Consider the following 23,101-nt stretch of genomic DNA (forward strand, 5'->3'; position numbering starts at 1 on the left):
ACCAGTCCAGTGAGGAATGAAAAAGAGTAAATATGCCCAAGGGTTAGCATGATATTTCCCAGTAATGAAAATACATATGAAGAATTCTAAATGTATGCAGTGTAAGCAATTGGGAATCATACAAAATACGTAATACTCTAAATACATTCATTACACTTAGATATAAAACCAGACTAAGGCTAAGGAGACAAACATGATTCAAATAACCAACCAACTACATTTGCAGACACATACAAGAGCGCCGAAGTGATCCATCTCCAGATACAGAGACGATCTTTGTGTCGTGCGAAGACCTGACGCCAGGCAGCGACCACAGCGCTCAAACCCCGAACGTGTTTTCCGACAGGACTGGCGTGCAAGTGGCCCGTTAAAGACGGACCGGTGCGAACTTTATTCAGTGTCCTTTGGACGCCTGAAAGCCTCGCAGCTGGCAGGACGTGTGAGCTCGTAGCCGGTTCGTTGAAGTGGACCAAAACACACCGGAACAGGAGGTGACAGCAAGTGACACGGGCTGAGATTGACAGGTAGGGCGCACTCACTAGAATGCGCACATAAAACACGACTACGGGTTTATGAAGCTGTTCCGTTTTAAAGCGTTAGCACAGAAGATGTTTATTTGTTTATAGACCGCACAATGTGGACAGAATGATGTATACATGAATGTGTTTATACGGCATGTCACACACATCACAAACATGTATCGCGCTTTAGTTAAAATAAAAAAATGTATCTTCTAATTTTACCATTACGAGTAATTCTGACTAACTTAATGCTTTCTTTCAAACGAATTAATTCAACTGATCAGGTGTGGGAGGGTCCAACGGAAGGTGGGCGTGAATCTCCACATTAGCATAACAGAAACAGAGCAGGTGGGCCTGGGAGCAGCTAGCATGTTGTAACTCACTACTCAGACCCGAACTTAAGCCTTAAAGTCGACCTGTGTGTATGAGAGACGGCCGGATTCACACCGCTGTTAGCCGGAAACCCCGCACATTTCACGCTAGCTTGTTAGCTACTTTACGAGGCTGCATGGCGGGAAACAGCCAACAGGTGAGAGCTGCTGCTGTCAGTGGGGTTTTTTTGCGAAATGTTTTTTTTTTTTTTTTTTTTTTACTATACAACCCGTTTCCTGTGGTGCTCAACAAACTCAAGGTGGCCTTTCAAGTTGTGAAGTAATGTAGCTAAACAGCACAGGTGCCTCTAATGTCCGCTGGCTAGCTTAAACAGGCAATAACGGAACCAGAGGGAGAGAGAGATCTTTAATCGATTAGTAGGCCTTTTCACAGAAGACATAGCGACTGACGTAAGAAAAGTACAGATGTAAATAACTATCATTAATGTCGTTACAAATCATGGATATGATAAACACCTGTCCTTCACCTGCCAAAAATACTGCTGGGAATGAATAAAGTAGATTTTAAAAGACAAGTTATATGTCAAAACACTCAATCTGCTTCCAGCCCTGCAAGTAAACATGTCATGTGTAACTGTAGACTTCAGAAAGACCAAACATGCTATTTGGCTTCATGGGGGGCGTTTCTTGTTTCCACTTGCTGTGTGTTATCTATCTAGCTATCTTCTTCTTCATATTCTCCATCTTCTCTCTTACATACACTCTAAGTAGTCTCGAAGAGGAAACACACACACACACACACTCGCTATAATCACTGTCATTATCTCTAGATCTATGAGTGGTTTTACGCGTAGCATTATGTAAGCCATTTGCACATTACTGATTTTTTTATTGCTACAATTAACCTTAATGGGTTCCAGTGTTTGACTATAAATTTAGATTGACCCACTGTCGTCCGACAGGGTAAAGTCCAGGAAACAGGCATGGAGATAAATCGGGTTTTGTACATTGATGTATAAGAAGACTGTCAAACTTGACTTTAAAAAACTGCCAACCTAACTTGCTGACATTGTAAAGCTCTTTCATCAATTGCATCTATATTCCAGTATTTCACCAGGCTACTGGATAAGTCACTGTACATGATCACCCATCTTCAGCCTTGTGTGCACACTTTGGAGAACAGATTATTTGACGGTAGAGGTTGAAGTTGGAGCTTCGCTGTGGTCGATGTGTTACATTTGGTTGTGAATTCAGTCAGACTTCCTGTACAGCTGTCTTCTAATCAGTGTTATGGTGTCACGCGTAGTCAGTTACTCCCCAAGATTGTCTGGTCTTGGTTTCTAATTATTGTCATTGCATGCCAAACTTTGTACCAATAGGCAAGTTCTCTTGCCCTTATGCTGCAATTGCTTCCACTTTTCACATGCTGTAGCCTTAATATAAAGAGTCGACAGTGCACTCCATTGTTTATTTAGGCAACTTGATGATTTTTAATTTACATATTTTTACTAATAAGAAATCTACAAACTTGTGCAGCTGCAGACTTCAAACAGAAGTCAAATATGAGACACAAATCATTAGAAAGGAAGTAGACTTGATCAACATTAGCTTTTATTACTGATTTAGCTGAAATGTATTTTGTTAATATATAATTAAGCCACAATTGTAGAAATGAATGAGTTTACTTCTAAATATCCACCACACCCATGGAACTCAATGATTTAGAGAGAGGGTGAGAAGAGCTGCTTTAGCACAGCCAGGATTGAAGAAATAAAGCTTTTTTTTTTATCCACCAGAAAAGGAGCGCAATATAGGTCCTCTTGAATGATGTTTGCATTAAAACTATTCCTATTACTGCTCTGATTACAGGTGTTTTAACATGTAAAATGGATTGAGAGGAAACCAATACTGCTTGATACCCAGCAAGCAGTTAGAAATACAGGAATAGCGTCAACTGTGGGCAGCGCCAGCTCCCACCAACAGGATGTGAGCGTTTGCAGTGCACCACCTGCAAAGCAATTCAAGCTGTATTTTATACTGCAAGTCAGTCATTAAGAATGACAGTCGGGGATATGATGTGTGTGGGAAGTTTTCCAGTGTTGCTTTATCAGCAGAATAGAAATAATAAAATGATATGAGGACTAGAAGATTTCTGACTCATTTGAAACCATTTACAAAAATCATTAATCTTCTCATTCAACGCATATTTAGCTTCTAGCTTATTTCCAGCTGTAAATTTCCCCTTTGTGGGAATAATAAAGGATTATCTCATCTCATTTTGAATCATTCACACATCATTCAGCACAATATAAGTCATTATTATAATGTACACTGTCCTGTGGCTGTAAATACTCACTCTCACACCAAACCTATATTAATCCGCAGCTGAAAATAGTCTCGCTGTCTGTCTAATTAAATTTTTTTCTGCGAGCCACGAATGAATCTGGTAAGAAAAACACACTGATAATCTATTGAAAAACAGATATTGGCCCAAAGGATGTATTAAATTTGATATAAATGAGCCTATCTAATTCTGATAATGATTCAAATGCATCCCATACTTTCTATTTATATTTTTTATTATCCTGCCCCGAGAGAGAGAGATAAGAGTGGATAAATGGCTACAGATCCTGTGATAGGTGATTGTATCGGATGATTCTGCTTCCAGGGATCAGTAGTCGGATCCCAAAACATCCTGATGGGAGCACCCTTACGGATTTTGGTTTTGACATGAGGTTTGTAAACAGTAAAAAAAAAAGTGCCAGCAAAGGCAAGCCATTGATCCCATTTGGTATTCTTACTACTAATAAAGTGAAGTAGCTTCTAATTCATCAAGCTTACAGTTTCAGTATTGTCTGCACAAAAATAATATAAATGGGAAGTTGTGGCTGAAAGTATACTTCTGCTACCTTGTGATTCATTCTCCTTTTCTGTCCACTACTCGCACGTACTATAGATGTGTGGGTGTGAGAGCAATAGCCCTGGTTTTCCTGTACTGTCTCCTCTTCTGGTGAGAGAAGATTGTGTTTCACTGCTCTCACCTCCTCCATAGTGTCTCGTCTTGGCTTTACCCTCAGGAGAGATTATAGTTGGCCTGGCCTCCCTTATTCATCTCTTATTGCCATTGCATTCATTGTCAATAGACACATCATCAAAACAAGAGTTAAACATACTTAACATACACATTTAAATTCAATGGGTAAGCTAGTGTCATGAGTACCTGATGTCGTTGTTTACAATGATTTACTGTATAAATGGTTGGCAGACGAGTTTTAAAATACAGCACAGTCCAAGTCCAACACAAAGACCATTGTCAGTGTTCAAGAGATCTTGGTCAACTAAAGATGATGCAATTCAAAACACTTCCTTTTTTTTGGTGAGTGGTGCCATGTTGACTCCATTGGTGGGGGGGCAGCATGAATGAAAGGCTTTTATGTTGACAGTGGCGTGCATGAATCAGCAGTGACTCCAAATGGAAAAGACAGGAGGGGCAGACTTTGTATTTAGCCTGACCAATGTTGGTTAATTATAAGCTGACAAACAGCTCGGAGACGGGATGAAAAGCTTTACGTATTAATATTGTTTTAGTAATGCTGTAACATGTACAGATTATCGTACATTTTGTCTTAAACTGGTATCATCATCTATTGGACTGTGGGGGAAAAATTGCATTGTTTCATATTGAATTTGAATCATGTCTGGTATGCAAATATTAACTTGCCTGCAAGGATGTTGTGTGTTGTGCAGATTGTAAATCGGAGGAAAATTTGTGATTTTAGACATAAATAAATGGAATTGAATTAACAGGTGTTTAGCTTTTGAAAGCAAAATTAATTGAAATCGACATCCCTTGCACTCCCAACAAATGCAGAGCAAATTTTCGCCTCGTTACTCACTCGAGGTTGACAGCTGGATCATTTGCCTTTTATTGGCAGGATAATTTGTGTTTATTCACGTCACTTGCGCTGTATGTGTCGGAGAGGAGGGGAGGCTTAACACAGCTGCATAATCCAAAATAAATGTTTTGCTATGGTTTAATAAATATATTAAAGGTTTCTTAGATATAGAACAATAATGCAGATTTGTAAAATGTCTGAAGCAAGCAACTTTTAAAATCCACACGCATTGTAGCTGCTCACTCAAATAACATCATCTAAACAGAAATAAGGCAGCAACATTGGTATTTGTACCGTGGACGGTCTCTTTTTTTATACACATACATTTATGTTTTGCACTGACTTTGTATACAATTGCTCCGCATGAAAAACTTGCTTTGCTTTTTGATAATGCAAGATGAGAGCACAAGGGGACACATTTGTTGTTACAGTTCATCCTGTGGGGAACATGAATGTCTGTACTGTATTTCATGACAATCCATCTAACGGTTGTTAAGACATTTCCCTTCACAAATATGAACCTTCTGGTGGCGCGAGAGGGAAAAAAGATCTTCAAAGTCGTTAAGGTTCATCCTCTGAGGACCAAAAACATCTGTACAAAATGAAATGGCAATCCAGCCAATAGTAGAGCTATTTTGTTCCGTACCAAAGTGGTGGACTGACTCACTGACAGACTTTTATTATGACTTATTTCACATTTAATTTAGTCAGAGTGCATGCTAGTAAATAAATGGTAAACACCACCCTAGCTTATGCCGGTGGTCACTATGGCTGTTTATTTGACCTAGTGGTTTTTAGGCAAGAGAGCGACTTTTCTCCTGCATGTTTTAAGTGGCCTCTGTGCTTGACTGTGTTTGTGCAGTGTATTTTGGGTGTTTGTAGACTCTCTAGGGACTGGGTGGTGTTTGTGTGTCTTTATGTGCTAGGGTGGGGGCTGCAGCCATAAACTACCTTCTCCTCCCTGCCCTGCCCAGAGTTGCATAACAAAAATGTGAAATCCACTGGGGTCGAGTGATGTCGCCCTCTGGCATGTTATGGATTGTTGTCAATAGAAAAACACGCAGCTTACCGTTTTAGCCTGAGCCACTAATGCATGAATAGTGTCGATAAATGATCGACATCCAGTTTGTCACTTTAAAGCTGCCAGACTTGTATGTGATAGGTGTGCGTTTTTCTGTCCAGCACGCTCATGTTTCTCCATGCACAGTTACATACGTCATTTTTTTCTTCTCCCCCAGACAAAGGAGTCATTTGTGGAGCGTATCCAGGGAGGAAGAATAGCTTGGTGTTTCTTGTTGTTGTGAGCTTCTCCTCTGACACTGTAGGCTCCAGTCAGCTACTTCACTAGGTGGTGGGTGGACTGTGTCCTCGAGTGTCCGTGTGAATTGCATTGATTCATTCATACTGCCCTCTCCTGCGCAGGGCCCCAGGCATTCCTACCACAGCCCCCAGACCTGCTTGGAAAAATGTCAAGTCAATAAACATTAAGCATTGGAAGTTGCTTCCGGTTGTAGCTACTGTAAATTATTGATTCAGCAGGTGGTGGTGATATAGAGTTGCACATTATTTTATTTTTTTACTTTTTCAGGATTTGTGTGAATTTCTGTATGCTCTTGTGTTGTGCCCCGAGGTGATTATACTGTTGATTTGTCAAAAATTCATTCAGATTCATTTGATTAGAATTGTTTTCAGTTTATTATCTAAATGTAATGATTAATATTTAGCATCAGGGTTATTGCCGTTCCTTTCAATAGAACACCTGTTGATACCCTTATTTATTCATCTTGTCTTTTCAATTTTTAACCAGTAGAAACGTCGGTCTGGTTTCCTGTGCTTATTATTAGCTTGTTTGTTCAAACTGAGTGTGCGGGGGGGCCCTCCAGGGCAGTCAAGTACTCTTCTATTGAAACCCTGTACACCTCTCCAAGGTCCTGGCTCTGAATCATTCTCTCATCACGATATTAGGTCACTGTGGGTGCACAAAGACCCATGGGTGCTCACTTTCAGTCACTCAGGACAGTAGACAGACTCGTGGTTATGTATCTATCCGCCTCATGTTTCTGTCTGCTCAGGAAATACAGCAAATCTGCAATTAGAGGTGTTGAAGCAAGCTTTCTGTAACGCTTTATGGAAGGAAATAATGACATTTAGACCACTTCATCTCCAAAGTGACCATTTTTTGTTCATTTTATTGTTTTGTTTTTTTTCAGGCAAGTCCTGGTACTCCTGGGTTTGTGTTGACCAATGGGTGAGGATGAAACCATGTGAGCGCGTGCTAGCGTCACAGTCGCGTGGACTTGTAGCTCGGCAAAATCTCACCTCAATGGACTGGGGGCCTTGTCTGCACATGGTCGACCTTCTTCCATCAACCTGAGAGGAGTATCGACGTTGTCAGAGCTGACACTGGACTCGGACCAGGGAAGGAAGCCTGGTTTCTACAGCTCAAATATTGCAGGTAAGAAGATTGTGTACATGTGTCAGACCATAGCACTGTCAGCAGCTGAATGTGCTGTGCATGTTTTTGTTGTATATTGTAAACACACACACAGGTTTGGTTTGCTATTCTGTCTCATTGTTGTATTGTCTGGGAGGGCTATGCAGACATGAGATCATGCCAAACAGTGACTGTGTTTACCTCTTGGCGGAGAGGTCACCCAGACCAGCTCACTGTATGTCTGAAAGGGAACTATTTGTGTTTGAAATGCAGAGGATGATGTCATGGTGGATCGCACTGTTTTTTTTCTCGCGTGCCAGTTAAAGATATCATTGCAGGATGGTAAAGAAAAGAGGAAATGATTATTTACATATTGGTGGTTTTACAGATAAACACTAAAACGGTAGGCGGTGGTTGACCGTTTCCTGTTTCATCAGACTTGTGTTTGTGTATCCGAAAGAGTCATGTCCCAGATTTGTTTATTTTCTACTTGTTGGACACAGTCACCGACTAACAATTCTTCGCTAATGAGATAGAGTAGGAGGAAGTTAGTGTCACACTGGTGGGTTTGATAGAAACCCCTCTGTTAGTCGGACACAAACAGACCCACTCACAGGATGCCGGCCAGCCAAACACTGCAAAGAGGTCGGCAAGCCTCGGTACAAAGAGAAATGATAATCGCGTGTGTGTTTGAGAGCTTCGAATGAGGGAAAGTGAGAGGAACAGACTGTGCACGTTGGGGATAATGCCGAAATGCTTTTGTGCGAGTCGGTGCCCTCACTGACACTTTGTATATGCTTTTGTTTTGTAAAGCACCACACAAATGACTGAATACTGCTACCAGGGTCAGGCTGCTGGTTTTCTATGCAGCAGCAGACCAACACAGTGTTTAGGCCTGTAAATGGCTCTTTAATTGGAGCAGGTGGACTGTTAAAGATGCTTATCTCACTCTACTGCTAAACTCTGGCCAGGCCTCCTTCCACTCACATCTGACTGAAACATTGAATGACTGTGTTTCTTGTCTGTGGGACCCCCTCAAAAAGTAGATGCTGCATCTCATGGGGCCATCCTTACAATAAATTCAAAGAAAATAAAAGATATGTAATGTGAAGATCAGTGGTGGTAGTATATTTACTCAAGTTCTGTACTTGAATGTAATTTTGAGGTACATGTACTTTCCATTTCCTGCTACTTTATATTTCATTACATTTTAGAAGAAATATCTCATTTTTTTGGCAGCTTTGCTTTTATTTATTCACGGCAAACACCTTGTACACAGGAGTACCCCGCTGGGCTTGAACCCAGAAGCACCCCCAGAAATGTACCCCTGTCAATAAGAGAGGTTTCTTTCTGTGATATTCAGTAATTTGGTAATAAAGAACAAAGAGTGAGTTCCAGCAGATTTTATTGTATTTATATGTTGCGTCAATGAAGTTGAGTAGACGTTGAATCATTTAAATTGAAAGTCGACAGTGAGTGTGTGCTTGTAGAGTGGAAAATTAAGACAAGTGCAACGTTCAAGTAAATGAGTCCTGTGAAATGTACTAATCTACCATACATACTGGAAGTTGTCTGCCCACCATTCAGTTCTTAGAAATCTAGGTTACTGGTAAAACAGTGAAGAGAATTTGTCATTTGACCTGAAGGTAAAAATGTGGTTTGTCAAAGATAATTAAAGGTACCTGGGGGGGAAAGAAAATGTATTCCATTATAGACTGATACAAGAATGAAAGTGTGCTTTGAGTGAGTTTTTAATCTGGTTTTGGGTTCTAAAAAGTGATTGTGGGATGAAAGATAAATGGACAAAGCATGAGGATGGAGGGAAAAGGTACTAAAGTAGCCGAGAGGAAGCTCCCAGAATAGCAGCAGCGGCTAGTGTGCTTTTTGTGGAGAGTCTCTGAATGCTTGGAGGACCTCAGGGGCCCAGACTGACAGAGGAGAAGTCTTAGGAAAGGGAGCCTCTGGGAGTCAAAGTGTATATGAGTGTGTGGGTGTGAGAGAGAGGACAGTATTATTTTAACCCTGAACTTGCATCCGGCTGTCACACCATACCCCCCCCCCCCCCCCCCCCGCTCCAGTCTGCTGACTCCTCAATCAATCTACCTGCAGACTGGTTGTCACATGCCTCACTGTTGCTCCTTCTTTAGCTTTCTCTCCTTCCACATTCAGTATTTTTCTTCTTCTCCATATTCCTTTCACTTTTTTTCTGTTGCTCTACACAGGTATTGCATTACCAGCCCCCCTGTATTGTGTATTTGCCGTGTTGTTAAGGCATCAGGTTTCCTGATTAGGAGACCCTGTAATAGATCTGGTTGTGTCACTGGCAACTCACAGCCACAGGCTTTTCAAAGTTTTACATTTAAGCTCTGCTTTGTACATCCAAACTTCAGAGTAATGTTGTTCATTGTTAACATGATACATTTTGAAGGCCCAATCTGGTGCAGACTTCTTCTTGTGACCCCCATGGGACCTTATTTCTGAAAGAATATGCAAGGTTCATTTGACATTTTGGCTTTGATATGTGTGAGATGAGACAGTGGTGACTAGAGAGTATTCTTTCTTTTCTGAAAGAAGAGCAAAGAATGCTGCCGAAGGCTCTTCTTGATGTGAAAAGATGTTTTTTCTCTTCTCCCGACATCAGTAAGAGTTTGATAGACAGATGGTATTGGTATATATATATATATATATATTTCCCCTTCCCTTTACCACAGATTGTCTGTGTAATAAACCATCTGGTGGGTCAGGTTATGAGACTCATGCTCCTTGTCCCAATCATTGTTAGCATTACCAATCATCACAAATATGAGAGTCACACCCAGGATGAAAAATACCAGACGTTGCCTTTAGTTCATGCATTGTACGCCTTAAAGGGTGGGAGTCCTTTCCTAGAAGTTCAGGGTTCACACGCAGTTTAACACCATTGAGCACAATCATACGTTTCAGTTAAAGGCAGTGTTTGCTTGATAATGTTGAAAGACAAATCATAATGGAGATGGATCCGTCTCACTGATAACACCTGTTTATCAAGGTCCTATTGAATTCAGCTCAGTTTGTTATTTTCCTTCATGATAACCTTATTTTCATTCAAATTCTTCTTTTAGTAAAGGTTTGCTTCAGTTTGTAGACTAGATGTATTTCCTTTCCTTATCGGTTTAGTGTCTCTCCGTTTCTCTCTCTCTCTCTCACTCAAACACACACACACACACACACACACACACACACACACACACACACACACACACACACACACACGCCACATGGTACAGTGTGTATTGTTGTCACACTTATCTGTCGTTACTCTGCACAATCACTCACTCGTTCTGGGTGACGAGGACCGGAAGAGAAGCTTATCTATTGACCAGGCACGCACGCACGCACGCACGCAAACACACACACGGTAGACCATGATGATGCAATGTTCATTCTTGCTGGTCTGTGACACAGCCACAACAGCACATTCTTGTGCACACCCACATTTCCTGTGTCCCTGCATTACACACACACAGAAAAAACTTTTCAGTGTGAGGCAGGTGCATAAAAATTCTTGGTATTTAACGATGGCCTTGTTGTATTAGTAAGTCTTCAATTTACACATTGACGCATGAACAGATTAATACGATTAGATTCTCATTTGTTGAAATGTTTTACTGTGGTAAATGTCAGAAATTGCTGAGTATTTTTAATATTTGTACATGCAACACATGGTTTGCTGTGTATGTTGTAATGTTCGACTACTAAAAATGCCATCTATTGTCTGTGGGTCTGAGGCCATGGAAAGTGTGTGGATAGAAATCATTAACCTGGCTTTTCACTTTTTTTTCATTGCCAAGCAGAAGGATAAGCAGCAGACCTATATCAAGCATAGGGAGGGTGAAAATAGACCAGATTACTATGGAAGTTGCAGACAGACATTCAGAGAATTATTAACTTCTAACCGGGGATCTGTTTGAGAAGTCGCCCACGCCATCTTCTGTAATGTATAATTGCGGTCAAATTGGTTAGCTCTGTATATAAAAGATGTGAAACAAATTGAACACGAGAGGATGACTTATTAAGCTTAGGCATTTATTGCATAAAAATGAATGATTATTGATTTCCGAATGGATATTTGGTAGGTGTGCACCGATATCACTTTTTTTATAGTAACAATATGAGTACTTATTAATACCATCATTGTCTAACAAAAACTTATCAGCTAATGCTCACTTTTTGACTGGAACATATTAAAAATACAACATGACGCTCTTGCTGAAATTTTAACATTCAGTTTTATGTTTTCCTGATACAAACAGATCAGATTTTGCAGTAGAGATATTAATAATTAAAAGAAATATTAAAGCTAAGAGACTCCTAGGAGCAGCTTGTCACTTACAAGGAGAATATATCGCTGGTCCACCTTAAAGCTCAGCCCACCTTAAGTGCGTTGGAGCTGGAGCAACCCGAATTGTTGCCATCTTCGGGGCTAACTCCCTTCACTTTAACACACAGGAACTTAGCTTGTGTCTAGTTGTCGTGTTTATTCACCAACAAATTAGCAGGTCACTGAACTGCTATAATGCTACTGCTGACTTCATACTCACCGCCTCTCTCTTCTCTCTCTCTGTCTCTTGACACTCGCTCACGTAACGTTGGCTGTAGTACATCGGTGAAACCCTGACAGATTCTATCAGCAGACACACAGCTGACAGCTTCACAGCTCAAATACCTGATGAAGTGGAGACTCATAGTCTGTTTATCTACATACTGCAGCTGCTGATAAATTATGATTTAATAGTAGTGTAACGATTCATGCGACGCATCGATGAATTGATTGTCAGTCCTACCGATTCAACTAAATCGATCTGCTAAAAATATATAGACTGAATAATTTTGCCTTCACCAATAATCGATATAAATGTGTTAAATCTTATGAATCACGATTCTTAATTATGATTAATGTTTGAAGACTTTCAAGACACTCTCTCCCCTGCCAGCATGTAGCCTATTGAAAAATGTTCAAAATAACTGAGCAATGTTTAATTACATTTTTGTATTCAGCATAAAATATCATGCAGGACTACTTTTTTTATAGAATAAATATGTTTAATCAGTAATTCCGTGGTCTGTTTATTTTTTCACCTTTCAGAAGAATAGAGATAGTCTCACTCACATTATTGTATGTTTATTTCATGGATATAGAAATTTGGTTAAAAGTTACTGAATCAAATGGTGGTTTACAGAATCTAATTGAATCGTTCAAAAAAAAAAAAAAAAAAATTGTCCTTGAATCAAATCGCCGAATACTGAATTGTTAATCGAAAGATTCACACCCCTAAGATTTAACATGTTTGTTCATCAGGTTAGTGTTGCAGCAGGGCGGCTTAGCCTCAATGATGAGAGGTTAACCTCACGCTGCTGCAGTGGTTTCACGAGCACGTTGTATCAAAATGCCTGATATTGTTGCAGCCCTAATATTTGCTTATTTTGGGCATTCAATTTTCGTCTTTCCTTGTATGGTGGGTGGTTCCGTAGGAATGGCCATTCATTTAAGATTGTAGGGGAAACACTGATAAGTCATGTGAACTCTGCCGTCAGACAGTTCATTTATGACCAGAAACTGTGAAATCAGGCCAGAATTATATATATATATATATATATATATATATATATATATATATATATGTCTGCCCAACAACAACAAATGCAAGTTACATACAAAGGAGAAAATGTGATTTGTCTCCAGTACTCACTCCAGGCTCATAAACCTAAATGACTGCTTTAAAACCGTTTCTTCTCACTGCCTCAGTCTGCCCCCATGTGGCCAGATGCTTTGCTCATTTAGCCACATGGAATAGCTTCCCCCCCTGGTCTGTACGTTACAGATGGAATCTAAGGGAGACGAATCAGATGGTAGTAAAGCTGGACAAAATAATTCACATCAATGTCGTGTTATTAGTATTTTTTGAATCTGGATCAAATGTAGGCAAAATCATTATATAATAAAAGTGATATTTACTGCAATGAAATGTGTCCACTGTTATTTAGAATGATTACATTGATCACAAATGCAGAACAAGAACTTTAATTACTAAATTAGTTAGTTAGATAAGGCAATGGTGGCATGGCACCAGTGGTGTAGCTCAATTATCCGGGCCCCCCTGCAGAGTCCAACCATGAGGCTCCCTCCACAAACCAACATAGGCCTTCCACTCACTTTAGATTTATCTGGCTGGCCAGCGCATTAAGTCTATGTGCCTTGTTTTTGTTGTGCATCTCTTTGCTTGCTAAACAGTATTTTGTAAAGCAGTAGCACATTATCTCCATCATTGTCATAACAAAGTTGATAGATAATAGCATTGATTGATTGACTAAATTATACTGATGGTTTCAACTGAAGGAAGTGTATCTGTACCTTTTTATTCCAGGACGGCACAGTTGGCATGTGAGCGGAGGGTGTGCATGAGTCACTATGCTCAGTGTCACTTCAATGTCAGCACACACACACACACACACACACACACACACACACCGCGTTGATTCATTACCAGGCACCCAGATGGCAATGAATCACGGAGAGCTTTATCTTCTGGTGATTTGCATACCTCATCACCTGTGACCTTGGCACCAATGCGCACACACACAGATTAAGTGTAGGCAGTGGGACCCTCGGCCCAACCTACTGTTCACCTAATCCTGTCCTCTCCTTCCCTGCATGGCCCGGTGTTGCCCCGCAGGTTTTAGATCACCCTCTTAAATCCCACCTGTTTAGCCTGGAGGGACAGGGGGAAAGCCAACACCACACACACACTTCAACTCTTCCTAGAAAGACAGCATGAGAGCTGAGGATTATATTGCATGGAGGTCTATCTATCTCTCACTCTCTGTCACATTCACACGAAGACACATGCATTCTCTCCTTCATCCCTCTCTCACACACCTCTGTCCACAGTGGATTTGTCCTGCATGCCTGTCCGCCTCCCATTCTGCAGAAGTGGAAATCTTTCTGGGAAAGGGGTGATGAGAGAGGATTTGTTTGGGATAATAATTCTCCTGACAACTTGCTATTAAATATTGCGTGATCTACAGTAGAGTAGTCATTAGGGCGTTTGACTCAATGCCCAACCATGAGGGATCCCACTGAGCTTCTTGGGCTGGGGACAAGCCATCTTTCAACTTCATTAGGTTTCCACTTTTTTTTCGTTAAAGACGAAGATGAGAATAAAAGCAGAACAGAAACACTGAAGGAGCTATTTACTATTCCTCCACCGTCCACACCCTCACCACAGCGCCATCGGCTTCCACACTGGCCGATGACGTGTTTTTTTTCAACACTGTGTCAACATTTTCCCAGGAGCACTGACCTCAGCAGAGTCATTGGTCAATCTGTTTTGATGTTGTAGTGCAGTGAATCATCTGGTAGCATGTGTGGCTCTTTTCACACTGAGCGAATTGAAGTCATCGCTTGAGTCAACAAGATTTGATCCCTGACCAGATGTTGTGGGTGGGTGTTTGCTACCATGTACTATAAGAAGAAAGATTTCATTACACATAAGTGCTTTTACAGTTTTTCCAATTTTATACTCACAGAAAAAGAAATAAACAGCTGGATGCAATGTTTTTCACGAGCCATCATTTCTCACAGCTGTAATTCAAAGGAGTTATGTTTCTCCGTAAATACATTTTCTTCATTGAGTGATGCAGGTCTGTTACACAAATAGAACAGTCTCACTGAATTATAGTACTTAATTGAGTAGTTAATTGTAATATTCAAGAGTATGATCATGTATTTGTTTAAAGAATTTTGCCCCCCTCTCTCGGCTCTGTGTTTTTTCATACAGTGGCCCTAATAAGCCGTCGTACAGAGGAGCAGAATATCTGCTGCTGCACGATCCAACGGCCCAAACGTGCAAGACTTCTGCGTTTTCACACAAAAAATGTTTCCGCATGGACGCCGAATGTGCGCTGTAGCTCGATACTAACGCTCTCTCTGTAAAGGCAGATCAAGGGGGGATTTGAGACATTTTGATCGTTCACGATCTAATATCGTCATATCGCACACCCCTACAGCAGACTATATCAGTCTCTGCTTCATCAATTTTGACCATTATTTAGGGCTGCATCTAATGATTACTTTCATTATTAGTTAATCTTCCAGTTATTTTCTCTCTACTTTGTCTTATATTAAATTTTATACTCTTTGAAATAATAATAATAATAATAAAAAAAAAACAATCTATAGAGATGAAAGCCAATTGTGGTATCATTGTGTAATCATTATCATATTTTTGTTTTGTTTTTGTTTTCTCAGTTAATTGAAACAAAATATTCAACATATTGAATGATGTTTATTAGTTTCAGCATAATCAAATCCTAATAACGTTGTTCAAGAAGTTCAATAGAAAATGCTACTTTCTACAGAGGTTTGACTCACGAGGCTCACACACACACACACACACACACACACACACACACACTAGGGGTGGGAATCTCTTGGCACAATTTTTTTGTGTACATTCCCATGCATGATTTAAAAAATGTTTTTAGAGTTTGCTACTCAGAGTTTGCTAGTCACCAGTTCCTACTTTTGTGATGATCATAAAAGAAAACCAACAGGTTAATTACCATCCTAATATTTTATTAAAGAAAAGGCTTTTTTTTATTTGTCACAAGTATATATGACTTCCTATGAACACAAAATCCTCCTGTTACAGGCGATGAGCATATCCCTGAGAGACAAACAGTACACTGTAGCCCGTATACAAATATTTCAATGCAATAATCAATGCAGCTTGCATTCCAACACATCACAGTGTAGGTCTGTGATCTCCCGGCACCGTGGGATAGTATCTTACGTCTCATACAGAGACCGAACAAGCTAGGAGTAAAACCAGAGACTGTCTGTGATACAAACAACAAGGCTGCTGCCGTATTTATGCCGAGACGACGTTATGAACAGTGTTTACGTAGCCACTACGGTGTTAGCCTAGCTTAGCTCTGAGTGAGCTGAACACCAAAACAAGTATTTTTAAAGGTATTTGCGTATCGTCTAAATGGACAGACTTAACAAACCATGACTAAGGATGTTTTACTCATCGTCGTTACTTCGGCATATTGTTCAACTGTAAATTGTAATTAAATCACAACGTGGTTTTTGATAGCGACCACTGCTGTGAATGCAGCTCTATGAAATTCACTGATCCACCTCTGGGTAAAGGTATAAACTCGTTATGCACGTTATGTGCAACGCCACAGACTCTCCGGGCGCTGCATTTCCAAAATATGACTTTTGCGCTCTGTAAACAATATGGAATATAAAGGCTTTTTGACATTCGTGAATCCATTCAGAATTGTCCACGTCAGCATCGCGATGCATCTAAGAATCGATTTTTTCCCCCCACCCCGAACACACACACACACACACACACACACCAACCATACATACTGCGGTACTGTCCACTTCCTATCCTGATTATATTTCCACCCTACGAGTCCCACACTACACAGTAGTAGACGTCAGGGATTTCATCCAGCTCCTGTTCGACAGCTTACTGCTGCCCCCAGAGCCTGCGATCTACCCACCAACAGCTGTAAAGAGACAGGAGGGAGCCAGGAGTCACAGTCCTTTTAGTCTTTAAGAACTCTAAATGGACTGTGCCTCACAGTTTTTTGAACACAATTTTGAAAACAGTGCTCGTTTATTCAAAACGCTATACACAACTAACAATCACACACCCCATTTGCAGTATATTAACTATTTTTTTTGCAAAATGAAACGATACACTTCTTTAGAAAAAAACATACTTTGTTACAATAAGAAACACACGTTTCATTATGTTCATATACATTCTGTTTTGAAGTAGTTACACACAAACCACCATACACTTTGTAATGGAGCGTGTTCATTTCATCAGGGGGAGGTGGAGGGTAGCAGTAACCCCACATGACCCCACATCTCAGCCCTGCTCCATTTATCGTGGCCTCAACTGGCCCGGATGTCCTCTCTCTGTCTTCCGGTCTCCCCCTTACTGCTCTATCTTGTCCACTGTCTGTCTCTGTGTAACGTTGCTCCTGTGTATTGTGCCCGTGTGTGTAGCTATGTTCTCTATTGATGTTGGTTATTGATGAGGCTATAGTTTGTAACACTGCATCTGATAACACCCTCTGTACAGTCTGTATTAATTGTCCAAACCACCTCTCTGACATGCCATCAAAAGCTTAGGGCAGTATTGTCCTGTCTTGTATTGTACTGGTTTTGTTTTTTATCCTGTCTAACCCTATAGAGTGAAGAGGCTGCTGTGTTTCGAGTTAACACTTCAATCACAATCACTTTTCTTGTAAAGGTATAAATGGTGATAACACAGCCACAAACACGGTAAACAAGACAGATCCATGTTTCAAGATGGGTCGGATGGGTTGCATCACCACAGACTAAACTCTTCTACTCCGTACTGCTGTCGTAACATGCAGAAAAAGTTTCTCACAGGCGGATGCTGTGGGTGCTCATGCAGCAGCCTGGCGGCTGCCTGAAGTCAAGCCAATCGCCAGCTGGTGGCTGTCTGTTAGTTCTGGCAGCGCTTCATTTGATATGCAGCAGAGTTTTCTAAGAGCAGAAAACACATTTTAAACATTGCAGGCAATCTTGTTCATTTTATTGTGGAAAGACCAAATTGTGACGGCGATTAATATTCGATTAATTGTGAAGCCCTAATTGATACGGTGTAGGATGCCAGCTCTTATTGTCAGAGGGACTGTTGCTTAACCTGCTGGATTGACACAAGTGTGATGAGTCCTTGATTTGGGCTGCAGTTGTAAAAGAGGGAAGGGAACAATACATTACATTATAAGTGGAGTGGTCAGCCTACAATATTTATTTAAATGTGTTTGCAATTGTCTGCAATGCCCTTGATATAATCAGCATTATGTGGTGGTAAATACAGACATGCAGGCCTCTGTGTTGCTGTGTATTGCGTCTGCAAGCATGCACAGTGTTTCTGTTCTTGTTTGTTGTTTCTTATTTGTTGCTGGATGTGTATGCACGTGCCTTTTGTATGGAGGTGCGTGCATGTTGGTGTATTCAATTGTGCAGCATTGCGTGCTGCTCACATGTGTGGCAGCCGGCCTCAAGAGGAGCAAATTTCAACAACAGAGAGAGCACAGGGGAGGCGGAGGAATGAGAGCAATAAGCGAACGCTGCTCAGCGGGCTGCGACTAACCAGCCTGAGGACATCAACTGGAAAGGCTGGAATGAAGTCAGAGAGAGAGAACGGGGTGGTGGGGAATGAGTGGACAGGCACAAATGAGAGGAGAGGAGTGAGCAGGAAAGACCAAAATTGTCTAGGATGGAACGAGGGAAGAATTATGTGTACGTCGATTGTGTGATGTATGAATATTTAGGATTTGTCAAATATTTGTTCAGTGGCATCTGTGCTTTGACTGCTATGTTGCTAGTTACACTTCAACTTGGAAAAGACCAGGAGGTAGTGTAACACACACACACACACACACACACACACACACATTGTTCTTTTATTCTATTTCCCCCCCTTTATCCAGATGTCCAATCAGCAAGTAACCAGATGGCTTGGATACCCTCCCTAAAGTGGAGAGGTGCTTTTGACACACACACACACACACACACACATACACACACAGCAGTGTGGTTGTATTTCCCTCTCAGAGGGAGGATTAACTCTCCTCATTAGCGCTCCTCCGCCTCTCGCCATCATCTCTCCTCCCCCTCCCTCCCCTGTCGGCCTGCCTCGCTTTGATTGGCTGCTTCTATCAGGACCACCGCTGACTGGATCGCTGTGACTACAGGACACAGGAGAGTGGGGAGGAGGTGGGATGGGTTGATGTTGCCACGGTAATAGAGGCGACCACTCACCAAATCATCGAGCCGGGACTGATATGGGGGGAGAAAAAAATCAAGTGGAGGGGTGCGTAAAGCGGGTTAGAGGGTGAGGGACGGAGAGGGGGGAGAACAACAATAACAACAACAGCGAGGGATTAGGCATCGGCCGAGCAATCAGGAAGTCCATTTAGGACAAAGCAGCGTTAAAAATCCTCCCAGAATTTAGCCGTGATCGTCAGCGCTGAGCTGCCAGTCCGATTGGACAGCTGCTCAAGATCTGTGGGGGGAAAAATAGAGCAGACAAAGGAAGGATGAACAGGTGAATAATGAGGGCTCCTGTACGATCTCCCCCCTTGACTGCGGTGATATTTCACTGCTGGCAATGACTGGGAGGAGGTAAGCTGGCTGGTGTGATGCCTGGGACACAGAAATAGAGAGGGACATTGCTGGATATGAAGAGCATGCGTCAGCACTAAAGCAGGGTGAACAAGAGCAGTTGGGGCGAGAGAGAGAGAAAGAGAGGGGGGGGGGAGAGCGAGCGGAGATGAGCGAGGTGCAAAGTGAGGTGGAGAGATAGATTGAGGGTAGAGGTTATTACCATGGCGTGAGATGGGACGACAAAAATAGAGCCTGTTGGATTTGTCACCTCCAGTGCCACACCTTGGCTGCCTCATCCCCATGCTTCATCCTGTTGCAGAAGCTTCTACACATGGGATTTCCTTGTCGAGGAGGACAACAACGAACACTAGATCGATTTGGAACGAGCAGTCTTAACGCCTCGGATGCTCTCTGAAGATGTGAGCCATTGCAGGTGAAAAGGACAAACTGCTACTGACAAACTATTGTCTTCTAATTTTCTTCAGAAGACGAAGAATCCCCGCCTGCCTACAAACAATCCAGAAATAGGGACTAAGTTCATTCTTCAATCAAGAATTACTGTCTGCAGCTTGCTAGAGGAATGCATTAGGAAAAGCTGTTTCCATGAAGAAAAGCACCTGTATTTACAGCCCTGTGTGTACGGTGTGTGTACACGAGGAAGTCATTGTCCGGCTGTTTCCAAGGAAAGCTGACTCAGCCTAAATGAGGACGACAATGAAGGTGGGAGTGTGAGGTGAGAGAGAGGTAAACAAAGGCTGCATAGTTAGTGGAGTGATTAGATGCTGCTCAGCTATCTGAAATAATGCAGTGCTGTACTGTGAATGACGTGCAGATTACTGTACTTGTCTTCCCGATGCCAGCACAGCAGACCTCGGAGCGGGCCGACTGACCGACTGACTGACTAAGTGCGTGGATTGCTCACTGACTGGAGCTGTGGCTATTCGAGGACATTGAGGACACGTAGCCCCGGGCAGGTACCAGCTGGGTGTTGGAGCCCCACGATGGGGGAGACGGCAGAATACCAGAGGCTGCAGGACACGTCAGAGTCTGACTACCAACGCCTGCCCAGCGATGACGAAGAGGTAGACCTCTACAGTTTCCTTGGTTATAGTAGTGATCCTGCCGCGCAGCTTTAGACAAACATGGATGACAATGAGCAATTTCAGCAGGTATTATGGACCCTTTCGAAGGTAATTTAAAGGGTGTGTGTGTGTGTGTGTGTGTGTGTGAGACCCCCAAACCCCTGATATGGAGTATTTGATGGTTTTATCTGAGAAGCCTGATTCAGCTACCAGTCTCACAGTTGAATCGTTGCAGTTACGGGAACAAGTTGTAATGATACAAAGGATGATTCATCATTCATAAAAAATCGAAGAATAAGCCTACATTTATTAATCAGGGCTCTCACATAAACTGGTGTGCCGGCTGTGTGTTTGTGTGTACTTGCAAACAGCGTTGTCCGTGATTCTGAAACAACACCTAAGCAATTGTACATGTACCACGGCCAATAATGTTGCTTTTACTATTTATCTTCAGATACATGAAGCTTAGGCAGAGAGAGATCAATGAGCAAGAAAAAAAGACATGATTCCACAATCAGTTGACTAAAGGCAAGATATGACCAATTGGATTCAATTATGAATAGTTAGTCGAGGGATCCCCTTGTGTTTGTGTGTGTGTGTGTGTGTGTGTATCATGGCAAAGACGGTATTGCAAAATCCATGTTGTGGCCGAACGTGACACCGGCGGCTGTGATGAAACCAGCATGCCACCCACTTCTGGTGTGTGCCGGGTTATTGAATTCCATTGGCATTGAGGTCATTGATGAGCTGCTGCTGGACGAGCTCGGTGACAGGCAAACGATGACAGTTAATAGCCTCCCACCTCCCCCGCATCCTTTCACAAAACCCTGTGATGTACAGACAGGCCTCACTGTTCTTTTGGCTCGGACGGGGCCGGCAGTGGCATTGCCACTATGCTGTCAGTGTTCTTGCAGTTTTTATTGGTAGCATACTGTTGGGAGGCAGATGGGAAATGTGGTAAAGACAGAGGGGGATTCAAAAATGTTCCTGGCTGGAAGTACACATCACTACATTGAATTGACCTGCCCGATATTTGTGTATGTTTGCGTACTGGTATCAAACGATTTCAAACACACCCCTGCTCTCACCCAGTCTGCACTGGGATTGAGTCCAGCCCTCCACGACCCTGCACAGGATAATCCGGTATTAAAAATAATGTATTGGCGGATGAATGTGTAGATCTGTGCAACAGTTTAAATATCATGAATGTCGACTGTGTGCGGTGTTTAGCGTCTGTGCTAATTCAGCAGAGTTAAGCTAGTGGACACTGCAGCTGTCCTGGTTTCTGTGGGCTGAATCAGATCACTCTCTTTCTACAGCTGCAGCTCTGTGCTGAATACAGCGGTTTTGTAGTTTTTACACAAACACACTACCCTAACACACTGCATGCAGCCATCTCCATCAGAAACCGAGAGAGAGAACGGAGAGAGCTTTGGGGTCCCAGTGACTCCTTTCAGATACATAAACACATTGTTTATCACAGGAAATCCTTTTATGCTTAATGCAGATCTACTTCTGATATGATTTGGAGCATGAGGGGATTAGTGAGCTTCGACCAGGACTACATTGTTGAGCATCTGCTGTAGTTTTGTAAATGGGCATGATAAATAGTCTCCATGTAACTCATTGTAGCACATACAGTGCAAAAGAATTGGTTTGTGATTTTTGGTCATGCTGTTGACCGGAGGAGGTCACTCATCATTGGGCGATATTTCCCCTCTTAACCGGCTTTGGGAGATCAAAGAAGAGATTGTTTAGGGTGGGTGTATTTTCAGGCTGGGGGGCGACGTTAGGAAGTATTAGTTGGGGGTAGTCTGGCATTATGCATATGAGGCCAAGCTACCACATAATGTTCTGTGTTCGTATGGAAAGAAGTCTGTTTGTATCCAAAACTGTTTTCATTCCCACAGTCTGTTCTTCGTAAGGTTGACGCCCACTTCCTCATGACGCCCCCCCCTCCCCTGACTGTGAATGATGAGGTGCTGTGGACGGTGTAGGGATTTAAGGAGAACACAAAAAGCCAGACTTTGACGGAAGATTACTCTCTGTGAGATCAGGAATGACGCATCTCTGTCTGTGCATGCCGACCTCCGTCAGAGGCATCGTGTGTGTGTGTGTGTGTGTGTGTGTGTGTGTGTGTGTGTGTGTGTGTGTGTGTGTGTGTGTGTGTGTGTGTGTGTGTGTGTGTGTGTGTGTGTGTGTGTGTGTGTGTGTGTGTGTGTGTGTGTGTGTGTGTGTGTGTGTGTGTGTGTGGTTTGCTTGCACAGTTGTAAGAGGGATTACTGATGTTTGTTCTACTACTCCTTCGCTCTGCTCTGCCAGTTTTTGGCACCCGCCACCAAACCGCATATTGATGTTTTGCCACCAAAAGGCTGTGACTTACTTTAGAAATGCACTGGCAACGTGTCCACCCGTATCCACTAAGCTATCTTAATTCCCAACACTGTACGTCAGTGTGAATCCAGCCGATGTGAGCGCATGCCTCTGCATGCCTGTGTCCGTGTACAGTGAGCATTATGTTACAGAATCAAGCTTAGTGTGTGTGTGTGTGTGTGTGTGTGTGTGTATGTCTGTGTGTGTGTACTTTGCAGTTCTTGGCCATAATGCAGACCTCACAGTGTGCTTTGT

The 23,101-nt window shown here is 42.2% G+C and overlaps 1 protein-coding gene across 5 annotated transcripts in view; it reads left to right on the plus strand.

Moving 5' to 3' along the window:
• Window positions 1-318: 318 nt before the first annotated feature.
• Window positions 319-23,101, plus strand: part of LOC311012921 (activated CDC42 kinase 1-like) — a 46,783-nt gene continuing 24,000 nt past the window's right edge. For 2 of the 5 annotated variants that reach the window (XM_084008740.1, XM_084008743.1), the window contains exons 1-4: window positions 320-524; window positions 6,960-7,204; window positions 19,877-20,124; window positions 20,252-20,473. In XM_084008740.1, the coding sequence (XP_083864866.1) occupies window positions 20,393-20,473 (81 nt within the window). In that variant the 5' untranslated portion in view covers window positions 320-524; window positions 6,960-7,204; window positions 19,877-20,124; window positions 20,252-20,392. Of the gene's footprint in view, window positions 525-6,959; window positions 7,205-19,876; window positions 20,125-20,251; window positions 20,474-23,101 lie in introns of all 5 variants that reach the window. The other 3 variants (XM_084008737.1, XM_084008738.1, XM_084008742.1) reach the window with 3 other exon arrangements.

This window comes from Eutrigla gurnardus (assembly GCF_963514095.1).
Source record: "Eutrigla gurnardus genome assembly, chromosome: 4".
NCBI lineage: Eukaryota > Metazoa > Chordata > Actinopteri > Perciformes > Triglidae > Eutrigla > Eutrigla gurnardus.